Here is a 13950-nt window from a genome sequence, read left to right as displayed (position 1 = left end):
TTCACTCAGTTCCTCATTGCAGTTGATATTTGTGACAGTACCTCCCTGGTGGTGGGAAGGACTCCATCCTACAAAATGCAGGATATTGTTTTTTGTCACTACCACCCCAAGTCTCTTGCTAAAAGCCATTCAGCTCAGGAAGAACTATCAGCTAGAAAAGCATGCCACCCGGCAGGATGCTTTAGGTACATCCTTATATTTGGCTGTCAGGTCAAAACACCCAACATATAATTTCAATATTTAATACTGTATCCAACAAAATAAACACATTTTAAAAATCTCTTGTCTGCACTTTTTGGTAATAGTTTAGTTTTAGGTTTATTAATTTAAAACTCATCGGTTAAAAAATTAAAAAGTTGTACTTTTCCATTTGATCTATTCTTCTGCTTTCCCTCTGCTATGATATTTGAAAGTATTTTTGTCCATTTTTTATCTGGGATAGTTATACACCTTTACATGCTATGAATAACCTGACCTTTGGCCATTTAACCTGGGACACCTGACTCAAGTTTTACGTTCAAAACTACATAGAAATGCCAGACTTGTTATTGCTGGGCTGAGGGCGCAAGTGCAAGGAGGAAACAAGGCCACCAGCACAGTGCTGCACCTGCTGGGTTTCCCAAAGCTGTGTTTCACAGTGTCATACTGTGTTTCTGACCAGAAGACATCAAACCATTATTATTTGTGCCCCACACCTCATGGGCCCCCCCACCTTCCCGCTCTGCTCTTTGTCCTTCATCCTTCATGGGGGGAGGCATGGTGAGAGGTGGCCGGCCCCGCTCCGGACACAAGCAGACACAGCCACTTAAAACACACAACATGATTTTTTTATTTGTTTAATCAGTTTACATTCCACAATTGACAGTTTACTTATTTATTTATTTTTTTAATTTTCCAAGAACAGGTTGTTTAGTTAGTTACCAGACGAGATTTTATCGATGGAAATACAGTATTCTTTGCCAATTTGGATAAAAACAAAACCAACCAAATAAAATCAAAACAAAAGGAAAATTGTAAGATGCAGCCAGTTTTTCGGCAAAGTCCTGTGACGCTTTCTGCAACTTTTGCCATTTCAAAGTCACAGGCTTTGTCAATTCCTCATGTTAGTTCCCTGACCTCAACCCTGCTACAAAAATTATCCTTCAGGGCCATGGTCCTGCAAACACCAATGCACGTATGCAAACGCCTGCGTGTCTGCAGATTAGCACCTTGGATTAACGGAGCAAGAATTTTGGGTTTGTGTCATGTTTAAACAACTTCTGTTCATCTCTTCTGCAATAATTTACAGGAAGAAATGGAGAGTACAATACATTTGATAAGATGTAGCATTCCTTGTGAAATTAGCCAACACATTCACATCTTACCAGAAGAGCCTAACGCAGTAATCATTTGCTGTTAATTTTTTGTTAGCACCAATGGCCAGAGGAGCCACTTTGCCTCTTGCAGCAGCGCAGAAGACTCCCGCAGTACATGCCACCCTCGATTACTTCCGACAGCTGGATGCTACTGTCCCAAACACATTAAACTCTTTGCTTGTTGGCTAAAAGTGCCCCTCTTGGTTGAGCTACTTCAGACAGATTGCACTGCATATACAGTTCAATTGTCCTTGACAATGCCTGAAACATTATCAGACATGAACATATTTTGGGATTTTCCAAATACTCTAAAGTTTAGTATATTTTAATGTAATTCCCAGTCTAGCAAAGCAATTAGGCATGTGCCTAGCTTTAAGCATGGCGACAGCATCATTAATGGGACATTCATGCTTGAAATTAGGCAAGTGCTTACATGCTTTGTGGGATCAAAGCTTTGTAGCAGTGCTCTGATGAAGTCGGGATCTCCCGAGTTTCCTAATCCTGGCTTCCACATTTACAGGCACTGCAGATTTGGATAAACCAGCTACAGTCTGGATTTTCAAAAGTGCTGAAAACAGGAGGCCCACCTGCAGCTAATGGAAGTTGTGAGAGTGCAACAAACCACTAAACATCAGGTCTTTTCCCCAGCTTTTGGTTTCCTATCTCTAAAATGGCGGTAATACCTACCTGCCTCTGAGAGGCCTGGCATGACTCGTATTTGTAAAATTTTCTGAAGAGAAAATATGCCAGGAAAATGCAACATATCAGTGCATTTATCTGAATAAGCCTGAGTTGCGTGGCATTCTAGGTCTTTTCTAATCTAGTGTTGATACATACGTATTGCACTTAGAGGAAACATAAACATCTGGCCAAGATGCATTCACATGACAAATGTCTTGTACCAGTCATATCATCTCACTCGGGAATGCCCTAGAGAAGTGCTGACATGTTTCAGTTTGCAGGCATTTAAGTGAATTATTATGCTAAGTCTCCCAAACTGTCAGTTAGAGAAAGTGGTGACTGCAACTTTTGTCAGCACTAAAGGAAGGAGAGGTTATGGGACTTGTTTCATTTCCTCTCAGCAGAAACGTTTTTCTTTAAGGAACAGAGGACTAACAAGGGAGTCACAGAAGGGGAACCCTCCAAAAATGTTTGGTCAGTTGGTAGATCAAGTATTGTGGCAGAAGAAACTCCAAATGCCCGTGTGAGATGCACCAGCTGTGGATGGAGGAGAGCACAGCGAGTCTGATCTGAGGCCTGCGCAGAAGGCTCGGGCCTTCACACAGGTGTGTTTCTCCATGGCTGTAGGACCGTGTGACGACACAAGTGTGAGACAGCAAGGAGTCGGCCCCACAGATCTTCAGTGGCCAAATGGTTCATGAAACACGTTGGGATGCTTTACTGCCCCGAAGTGAGATGGCCACGTGTGCTGGGCCTGCTCTTCTGCCCACCACCTGGGATCGCCCCGGGGCCAAGGCCTTGCGGCCGTCCCACCGGAGGCCGTGCGCTCACCCGCTGCTGCAGGGTCACAGGACTGATTATGGCTTTCATTCAGAGGTGACCCAATTTTTGAACAGAAAGTAGAGGATTCTCCAAGAAGATAATCCAAATGCAGGGTGGAGAACGCAGCACTGGGGGCGGTGCGCATGGCTGGATGCACAGGGCTATTGTAAAGAACAGCAAAGAAAAGTAAACTGGGACAGAATCACCCCACAGAACCTCCCTCCCAACTGATGTTGCACAGGGACTTCACTGCCTTTTAAAAGGAGGTTTTCTTTGACACTAACCCTCTGAAAAGTCTGCAAAACCCTCGTGGGCACAGTGAGCTCTACAGCAACCTCTGAGTCCCACATCCCACGACCATCCCCATCCCTCTCACAGAGAGAGAGGGAGAGGACGATGAGGAAATTTTGTGACCGTTCTCAAAAGTCATGCAGAAAATGGTGCTGAATCCTTAAATTTGATTTATTCTCAAGCTCCTCCTCATTTCCAGAGTTCACTCTTAAAGCCTTTATTTCTTTTTCACAGACATCTCAAATAACAAAACAGTCACATATGCAAGAGTTGGTACGGAATGGGATTTAGAGATAAACATCTTTACGGGAAGCATCTCTATATTCTCACACAGAGAGGAAAAGGTAGAAAGAGAGATATACACATCTGACTCCTCAAAAGAGGGAAAGGGAGAACAGGAGAGGAACGTCAGGATGAAACAGTAGAGATTAGACAAGGAGGTACTGCGCTGAAAAATATCTTTTGATCCCTGGAACTCAGTTTTATCTCCCACTTTCTTGCTGAGGTCTCTCCCTAAGTATTGGTACACAGTACTGAATATTTACTTTGTAGGTCCCTGCAGGCCATCTGAAGTTCTTCTTGCCATAACCCTAACAGTATTTTAAAAAATAAATTCATTCTGAGAGATGAGTGAGCATTGTCAAGTTCCTAACTTAACTTTAGCTGTGGAAATAAATAGCTGTGACCATCTGTTGCCACCACAGCCAAAGTTCTCTTAGCCCTGGAATTCTCAGAAATGGGTTTAATTCCTCCATTCCCCTGACTGTGTTTATTCTATTCAGGTAAAATATGGGAATATACAAGCACTTCAAAGTTCTTATACTGGATTAATTTGCTGGTCTTTCCAACTTGGTGTGAATACGTGACTCCAGATTTCAGCTCCGAGAGACTCTCACCATGAGATGGAGACGTACGTTCAGCCTTGTCAGAGCAGCTTTCTGAATAATACAGTCACAGTTCATTCTCTTGTTGAGTCCCTGGTTCAGTTTTTTTGAGGACAACTATAATCCCAACAATAAGGGATGAAATTGCAATCTCTTTAAGCTCCATGTAAGCTCTTTGTAAAGCAGTTGTTAACATTGAAAATAAAAAATACCCAAACTGTACCTTGGAGGGGAATTTTTTGATCCTCACTACCAGCTAGATGACATTTTCCAGGCTAGTTTGGAGATAGAGCAGAAAGTAATCTCTGAGCAGCTTAGATTTTCAAACTTTTAGGATGTAAATTCACTCATTGCACTGGTTCAGCAATGCCCGAACTGGCAGAGAATGGTGAAGAGTTCAGACCAAAGGTCTCTGACCTCCAGCAACAGGGCCATGCAGTGGTCTACAGCTGGAGATCAACATAAGGAACCCGCTACAAATGCAATTTCCAAGGACTGGGGCAAGTAGTGCAATGACTTTGCAGCCATGTTGTAGTTTGGGGTGGAGAAGGCTGCTGTGAACATTTCCTTTTGCTGCATGTTGCATGGTGAGCACCACAACTGATCTCCATATGGATGCTCTTCTGCACAAGGTCCTTGAGTCATCCCACTGGGATTTAAGATCTTTTAAAATAGGTGAGTGGTCACTCCATAGAGGGAGAAGGAACTCCAAAACTGGGTTAGATCTCAGTTCTACTCAGTCACCACCTAGAAGCAATTGTCTCTCTTCATTAACTGTATGAGAAACCAAGGCAGACAAGACCATCAACACCAACAGCTCAGTTAAGTGCCTAAGGTTAATGGGGATGGATTCAGGTCAGAAAATCCAGGCCTTTGTGTAATTTGACTTCATCTACGGAGGTCCTCCTCACAGACGTACACCTAGTGCAGAAGGAGAGCATCTGTACAGAGGACTTCTTGGTAAAGGATAAGTGAGTCTAGAGAGCTAATGTGGAACAGAAATTCTGCCATGGCTTTTAAAGTCCATTTCTCTTCCTTAAAGAAGCCCTTGAGACCCAGTCCTCTGACTGGATATATGTGTATGGGTGTACATACCACTGACTGTAGCGAGATACCCCTCCTAGACTGGTGCAACGGCAGAATCAGGATTTTCCTGGGAAATAATACTTTTTCCTTTGTTTTGATTTGAATCTGAGATACATGAGGGTTGTGAAAAAGAAACAGTCCTCTGCCTGAAATTCTGTACATTAACCTCAGGTTACTTCAGGCAATCATGAATCTATGGACATTTTTCATAAATTTACAAAGATGTATACATATATATACATATATACATGTATATCTGTATCAGCCTATGGGCTACAATTACCACTGCAGTATTCCAGCCACACATGAGTATAATGGTTGTGTTTTTTTACAAAAAGAGATTGGTATAAAGTAGGAGTGACTTAGTAGTGCCTGTTCCTGCGTCTATGCAAAAGATCCTGCAGTGGGCTGACATACAAATACAGCCCCCCTAACCTAAGTCCCCCATCACATATACACATAGGTAGGACCCAGTCTTACAGTTTTAATGAAACAAACTTCTCATTGATTCCAATTACCTATAATCAAAGGGAATTTTACTTGAGAAGGAACTGCAAGTTCAAGCCCAATTTTAGGTACAGTTTACAGCTTTCAAAGTTGCAACCTCTGCCATACTAGGTCACAAAATTCTTTAAAATAATTTAAGTTACTGCAGAAAAATATTTTCAGAAGTCCCCAAATAGGCATTTTTACATAAGTAGGGGAAATTTTGTCCTGCACAAGATCAAACAACAAATACATGAATATAAACACGTTAAGTGATGAAAATTGCCAAGTAAAAATAGTAACAGTTTAAATTAGATGTCTGTGATTGTTGTCGGTGCCCAGGAGTTATAAATAATTCAGTATCCTCTTACTGAATAGTCTAAGGCTGCACTTTTATTTTGTTGTTATGACTACTTGAACTTTTTTCTTATGATCTATATTGTTAATGAAAAATCCTTCACAAAAAAATGTAGCATTATGCTTCAGACAGATGAAGACTATTCTTGAGATAAAATATTGCAAGAGCTTAAGCAAATCAGGAGCTTGTGTGTTGGGTGGTTTTTTTTGTTGTTGTTGTTGTTTTTTTTTAAATTGTATCAGCACCAAGAGCATTTAGTGTTTTACTCCTATTCACTGCCTGAACATGAATTGGATGCTGCAGCTCTTTTGTGCACCAGACCCCAGGAGGCTGAGCCCAATCTGATTGATGCTCCTTGGTGTCTACATCGGTTTGAAACTGGAGTGAAACCCACAGGTCACACAGCTTTTTGAAGACATGACTCTTCCAGAATTGCTGTTGCTGTTTGGGAATTTCCGACCAGCTGGCAAAAAAACTAGGCCACTTGAAAGGAATTGCCTTTGCAGCGCTATTCCTGTGCTCCATTGCCGCAGGTAGGGCACGGAGCCACAGCGATGTGAAGCTCCCTGCTGCACTGGGCAGCATTACCTGCGGTCGTGGTGCTGCCAGCAGCCCGCATGAGCCCTCTGCAGAAGACAGAAGTAAGACTCAGGCGGCACGGCGCTACCTCTCAGTACAGCAGGATTTCTACCTTAGGGGACTGCAAACTTTTCTGAGTTGGAGGTGATATGGTGCAATTTTTTCTCTTGTGACTAATGTGAACACCGACCATCTGTTTTAGAGAAACACCTTGCAACAGTGGGTTGCAAGAGCCAATCTTGCGAATACCAAGGCTGTCCTGATGGGATTTCAATTTTATTTTCCTGTAGCATTACAGTTCAGAAAGAGAATCCCATTTGTACCACATTGGCAGTGTTTACTGCCAAGGTCTGTGGCACTAGAAGGTAGTAAGGACTTGTGGGCACAACTGCATTTTCGGAGGTAGAATTGCTAGCTCGGGACTGGCTGGATACAGAAGTAGGTCTGTAGAAACCCCATATTTAAGAGCACTGATGGTCAGCTCTGGAGAGTCTTGCTGCGATGTTTCAGGATGTTACTGCCCTGAGCTGTTTCCTGCCCCCCTTTTTGCTGGATGTATCTGTCCAAAGGCAAAGCAGGCAGAAAGAAAGACATATGTGTGTCTCAGCTGCTTCCTTTCCCTGCACCCCTGGGATCAGAACGACATTGGCAACTCTTTCCTAAATATCCAAACACACTCTAGTGTGTTTCATCCCAGTTCATCCCAGCTGTATGGTGCCTCCCCACTTCTCTTTAGCAGATAGCTTCTGTGTGATCTGCACACACAACCTAACACCTGAATTGCATTGCAACTCCTGAGTTAAGTACAAAAGAATAGAAAATAAAGTATTATGCTGCATTTTGCAATGTATTTCCTCTCCATATAGTACACGTATTTACAGGTTACTAGCACCCACATCATGCAGGGTATGTATGTGTGTGTGTGCCTAAGGAAGGGGAGGAGTGAGGGTGTCCATGTATATACACCCTACAGTAGAAAACTTCTGAAGTTGTTTCCTGCCACTCTGCAGAAGTGTTAATCAGTAAAAGAAAAATATAAAAGTCCCTGCCCTGGCAGGGACTGACAATTCAGGCTGCTGCTGCTGTGGGTGACATCGGATCGTCCTCATGTAACTCAGCCAATGCCCATCAGGTCTGACCTATAGCAACTGGTGCTTGGTTTCTTTTTTTTTATCTCTCCCTACCTTCCTCTGGAGATAACCTCTCTGAGTCTCAGTTATTTTCACTGCCAGTCTTCCCTGAGCAAGGAAGGACAATTGATCTGTGATTCTGGAGTGCTTTACTTAAGGGGACCAACATTTCATTTCCCTCTTGGGGCCTATATTGAGGCAGTCATCCAGGCTCTTTCTCCAAGTTAAATCCTAAATATGTGCAAGGCACACTGCAATTAAAGTGACAGCATTGTATCAGGCTCCAGTTCTCCCACTGATGTCAACAGGAAGCTTGTCAGAGCCCACTGGCACCAGCAGTAGGCCCTCTGTTCTAAAAAGTGTTACAATCTCTAGCTATGGCTCTGAAGAAAGCTATAGGGTTGGGGTATTAGTGATTTTGGGAGACAATGAGGCAGACAGGATGGAAACCATAAATCACAAAACAAAACAAAACACACTGATTTCTTTCTAAAGCTAAATGTTAGATGTCCATGTGTGTGAGTATGCATTTCATTTTCAGTGCTAACCAGGACAGCACTAAGATATTTTTGAGGCACCTGATCCAAAACTCACTGGAGCCAAGGCGAAGCTTTCTATGGGCTTCTACAGAATATGAATCAGATGCATTATATTCCTGGCTGTTACTGGAAACTGGGGGGGCTCTAAGTGTTGAGTTAAGCCCTGTTTTTATGAGCTTTCCAGCTCAGACTGGCAGAATCAAGATCTTATGGAGAGCCTGAAGTTGGCAACAAAATTAGGTTTCTTTGAAACTTAGCTCCTGATCTTGGATATTCACTCGTCACTGACCTTTACGTGCCTCATGCACACTTTTTGCTCCTTGTCTGTCTGTGGCGCCTGGCAATCATTCAGAACTGTCTCAATTTTTCACCTTGAGTCTTCCCTTGCTGACTGGATGAGTACAACAGGATTGGGCCATGGAAGGGTGCAAAACCTGGAGGCAAGGAAATGCAGTATTGATACACGGGTCTGGTTCGTGTGAATGTGCCTGAGCTCCCCTATAGCCCTTCTACGCCTATGTAGAGACACAAAGAAGAAAGAACCTGAATAATGCATGTCTTTATTTAAGCTATACTTGGTAACATATTATTTCCTCTCCATTTCACTCCTGGCAGTTAGCTTGGCACTCAAGAATTAAGGACAGATTACAGTGATTTTCTTCTGAGCTCTGCTTATCAGTGGGGCTCCGGGGATGAGCCTGGTTCGGAGGTGCTGCGTGGTGGGTAAATGGACAGCCATGGAGAGACAGTCTTCCAGGAACACTTGGGAACCTGAGATATCCCCTGCATTTCAATCCTCTCCCTTACCGGTGCTGTTTTATTCATCATCTGATGAACCACACAGCGAACGTGCCACAGCTAAAAGTGCTCCCAAATGACTCGCATCTACAGGAAAGCAGAATACCTGCACTCTCGCAGGTCTCTCCTGGGAGGATAGGATCCTCTGCTTAGAGGACTCTGAGGGTTTTTTGGTTTTCTTTTTCCTTTCATTTGTTACTGTAGCTGGCATAACATTTTCAAAAGTAATGACGTTTTTTCAAAAGCAGTAATTCAAAGAAATTGCTCTGGTCACCGGTGACTTGTGATCCACTTGTGACTGTCCCTGGGGTAGAATGAAAGAAAAAGAAAGCCCAACTAGAAATATAACTTGAAGTACTATTTTCTTCAGATCAGGGAAGATCAGTTGTGTGTTTGCAGAGAAGGAGAAGGGAGAGATGATATATACAGGTGGCCAGTATGAGTCAGGAATTTCAACACGCAAACAGCTTTAGCTTGAAGAAGGTGTCCTACACAGTCCAGAAGATACAGAGCACATGGACTCCTGCCATGTAGCCCCCTCACCTACACAGTGCCCTGGCAGGGATGGCCAGCAGAAGCCCTTGTAGCTAACTCCCTGCCGTCACGGGACAACCCCCTGTACAAGAACTGGAGTACAAGAACCGCTCCCCTGGGACTGCTTCCTGTGGAGAGAGGGAGTCCGAGCACCCACTGACACATCAGGCTAGGACAAGGGTGTCACATTATCCACAAGGACAGGGTAGGAAAACAAGGACGGGGGCTGGACTCTGCGGGAAGCCGAACATCACCCAGCAAAGCACATTCTTAACTTTAAGCATATGAATAGTCTACCAAAGTGAATGGGATCAGTCACATGCTTGAAGTAAAGCACATGCTTCAACACCTCACCGGGGCAGACCAGAGAGACTGGGTCAAGCCCCTTAACGTGGGGACCACAGCTGACAGACTTCTAACTACTGCTCAAACTAGAAAATCAGACACTAGTCAAAAAGCTTCAATCTCTGCTCAGAAAGGCATTTCAAAGCCTCCCCAAAATGCAGAAATTCAGACTAGATGGGAGTGTGCTTTGGCTCAGGAGAGATGGAGACACGAACTGTCACAAATCTGGATCTGGATGTCTTTTGAGTCAGCCCTGCAAATATGAGAGAACTGGTGCTTGGACAAATGGTCCTTTAGGGATCCAGCTTGAGATTAAGGTTATGCATTCACCTGCTGCTTCAGGCACTTACACCCACAGTTTTTAACACGCTTCATACTCACACAGGCCTTAGGGAGCCTGTGCTATAGCGAGTGGAAAATCCCAGACCTGGCCTAAAGATCCAGGGTTAACACTTCTCTGCTGTAAGGAAAAAATAAACCTCTCTTCCACCATCGCCATGCACAGACCAACACTCAGCTCGTATACAGCTTGTAAACCAACCAACACCTTCAGAGAACACTTCATCGAGGCAGAGCTACTTTCATGCCATCCGCAGAAAGAAGATGTGATAGGCCATGAAACAGCAAACTGCCTTCCATTGCTTTAAATCTCACTGCTATACCTCTTTCCAAACTCCACCTGTAAGAGGACACACCCTGTGCATTGTCAGGGATCACACGAGGCATCATCACAGCAGCTCGTGCTGCTTTCCATGCCACAGGGCTTGATGGTGGACACCAGCTAGAAACCTCTGTGCCCTTCAGTTGACCCAGGTCACTCCAGGCATCAGTATTCACATGAAACAGTTTCCCTAATGCACTCAGAACTACAGAGGAGGAGGAAAGTTTGTGTGCAAAGATGTTTTAATCAATTACCAGTTTTCTAAAGCATTAACACCTTTGGTTTTTTTTTTTTTTCTCAAAATTGTTCATATTTTGAAAATTTTCACAAATTTTTTTTACAGGTCCCTTTTGATATTCAGTGTTTGGTTTTCTGCATTCAGTTGTAATTTAGCTTTCCAAGAGCTGTTTTTAGTTTTAATTGCCTTCTGCCCAATGGTAAGTCATCAGCCTCCTTGCCTAGTGGGCACTTGCATGTTCAGTTTCAAAGCTTTTCAAAACCACTCTGTTTGAAAACATTGCCAGGAAAAAAATAAAAATAAAAAAAAAATCCAATCTATTTTAAAAGAAAGTTTCTTCAAAAAGCTTACATTTTCGACATGAATAAATACTTAGTTTCTCCAGTCAGATCTAATGGAGAATGAAATGACCAAACTTTGCTTGCCAGGAATGGCATTTCAGTGGCAACACACTGACTTGGCAGCTGGCATTGGCGTGTCTCAGGAATTTGTAAACCAGAGAAGAGAAAAGCTAAGTAGCTGAGCAAGAGTGCAAGAAAACCAAATCTAGCCTGCTCCAAAATGCCCTTCAGAAACTTGATTTCTTTGGGCACTGTTAATAAAGCAACATCATCACACAAGGTGTAACAGGGAGGGGAAGTAGGCCTGGAAGGGGAATGGCTGGCTATGCGACTGGGCTGCATAACAATTAGTTGTTGGTTGGATTTTTTTTTTTAACAAGGCAAAACACTGCTTCTTGCCAGTTGTGTAAATAGCATGATCTGGAGATTAATGCCTTTATTTCTGTGCAGCAGGCATAGTTTCAACAGGTTGCCTCCTTCTCCTGGTGAGTTTTTGTAGACTCAGGGGATGCTTTCTATTGACTGATGAGGACTGATGGCATGCAGTTATCGTGTGTAAGAAAGGATTGCTGGAACTATCCCTGAATTAAGAGCATGTTGGGTTGGGTTGTTAGGGAGGGGGATTTTTTTTCTTTGCCCTGCCTCCCTTTGCATTTGTCAGTGGTGCCACCACTCCTGCACACAGCCACCCAGCAGTCACCTCTCCCAGCTCCCTCTGGCCCTACACCCACCTTCCCCTCAGCCACAGTTCCCCTGCACAGAGCTGCTGCCCTTGCAGCCAAAATGCTTTGCTTCCCCCAAAGGCGCTCATCCCCCTTATCCGTTCAGTTAGCTCTTCTGGGATCTGTGGCCTGAAGGATGGGAAGAGCAGAGCAAAGGGAAAAGGAGGCAATGGGAAGAGGAGTAGAGGGAAAAAGAGAAAGACCAAAGGAGAGAGAGAGAGAGTCCCATTTATGGATTCACAATTATACCATACGAAGCTTGAGCTCATGGGAAATGGATCTCCGTTCTCTGCACCTGACCCTTTCCTTTCATCTGTACACAGTTCCCCCAGATGGAGAGTGGAGAGGTCCAGTGAACTGGGGTGGTTTGCAAAGACAAGATGTGGGAACGTCTCATTTGGCATACATGAACACAGCAAGAGGCGTCTCTTACTTCTCCCTTACAGACATTAGCTCCCCTTTTCTCCTTGGCAATGGCTTTTGCCCAGTTTTCTCAAACATCCAAAACGGAAACTCAACGAAATCCCAATCCAGTAGATAACTGGGAGGAACAATTGCCACGGCTCCCCCCACCTCCCTTCTCCCTGGTCAGTCTTCCCTTGCATCCGCCATCCTGAACTCTCAGATGCTCCATGAAAAGCAAAAACATCCAGAAATCCTCCAGAGGAGCCACGCTGCCTCAGACCAGACGGCTTTCCTCGCGCTTCTGCGGTTGCCTCAGTCTCGGGCCACAAACACAGCATGGATGGTGTAGTGGACAATCACACTGCAATGTTTTAAATTTTTCTTTTTCTTAAAAATAAATAAATAAAAGAAGAAGAGGGAAGAAAAAGTTATACACACATGTATCACAGCATTTTCAGAAGGCCTTCGACTGCGTTTGCATTAGCAGTTCAGCCTCAATTGTAAGCCTGGATGTAAGGCAGCTGGAAGATTAAAACCGTGTTGTTGGAGAGTCCGCTGAGATGTCCTCATATTTGTTGTTGTTGTTGTTGTTGTTTGTTTTCTGTTTTTATTTCATAAGATCCTGTTTTTAAATTATTATTATTATTATTTTCATCTGCTTGCTTCTTTCTAAAGTTTGGCAGGAAAGAGAAAATGCTTTTTTTGCTTTTCCCCAGATCTTCTGTCCATTTTGTTTTCTGTGTTGTAAGTGAAAAAAAGAAAAAAAAAAAAAAAGAGATCCCCAAACCAAAAAGAAAAGAAAAAAAAAAAAGAAAAGGAAAAAAGAAAGAAAACGAACAGGGTAGGCTTCTGTCATTTTGTTTTAAGAAAGAAAAAGAAAGTGGGTGGGTTTCTGACAATGGCCTTGAGGAGGTACATTGTAGAGGTGGCTCAAATGCTTGATTTGTTTCTTTGCTTTCTGTTTGCATTTTCCTTTCTGGCTGCAATGGACAGGCCTTCTGTCCCCCCCACCCTCCATGTCCTGTACAGAATCTGTTTCCAGATCCCCTCACGGAGCCCCTCTCCCCCTTCCCGGGTGGCAGCTGGTAGGTGCGACAGTATGTTCATTCGGCCTCTAAGGTATGATGCTGAAGTTAAGAGTTGGATGGAAGAGCCACGTGAGAGAAAAGCTTTCCCATCTCTGTGAGAAAGAACGAAGCAACACAGAGTCCGGTGGAGATGTGAGTGTCGTGTTGGACTCAGCTCTACCTTGGCACTGGCGTTAATTTGAGATTATATATATATATATATAATTATATATACATATATATGCATGTATCGGTATACATAGACATATATATATATATACGTGTGTGTGTGTGTGTGTATTTGTTTGCTATTTGTTTTAGCACACTGTCCCATTCTCAGGTCTAGATTTGGGGCAGTTGGTCCTGGGGACAGGTTGGACAGAAGGGGCCAGGGTGCAGAAGAAGCCGGAGATAAGAGTGAGGCCCAGGCCCCCCCACGCACAGAACATGGACCAGCCATAGCCATGGCTGATGTCGTCGGGAAGTCCGTACAGGTAGCGGGGGTAACGGGAGAGCTCAAAGTTGATTCCAGCCACACACGTGCACAGTGAAATGATGCAGAAGGTTCCTGGAGGAGAGCGGGAAGGGGAGAAGGAGGGAGGAAAAAAATAGAGAGAAGTTAGAAGAG

General features: G+C 43.8%; 1 protein-coding gene across 4 annotated transcripts in view; it reads right to left on the bottom strand.

Annotated features, from left to right (window-relative positions):
* Window positions 1–804: 804 nt before the first annotated feature.
* Window positions 805–13950, bottom strand: part of TMEM178B (transmembrane protein 178B) — a 220824-nt gene continuing 207678 nt past the window's right edge. For 2 of the 4 annotated variants that reach the window (XM_083833292.1, XM_083833290.1), the window contains one exon: window positions 805–13890. In XM_083833292.1, the coding sequence (XP_083689418.1) occupies window positions 13640–13890 (251 nt within the window). In that variant the 3' untranslated portion in view covers window positions 805–13639. The remainder of the gene's footprint in view (window positions 13891–13950) is intronic. The other 2 variants (XR_014583222.1, XM_083833291.1) reach the window with 2 other exon arrangements.

Source organism: Anser anser, assembly GCF_964211835.1.
Source record: "Anser anser genome assembly, chromosome: 1".
In the NCBI taxonomy this organism is placed as follows: Eukaryota; Metazoa; Chordata; class Aves; order Anseriformes; family Anatidae; genus Anser; species Anser anser.
The sequence above is the reverse complement of the archived record's forward strand: the minus strand, read 5'-3'. Positions and strand labels throughout refer to the sequence as shown.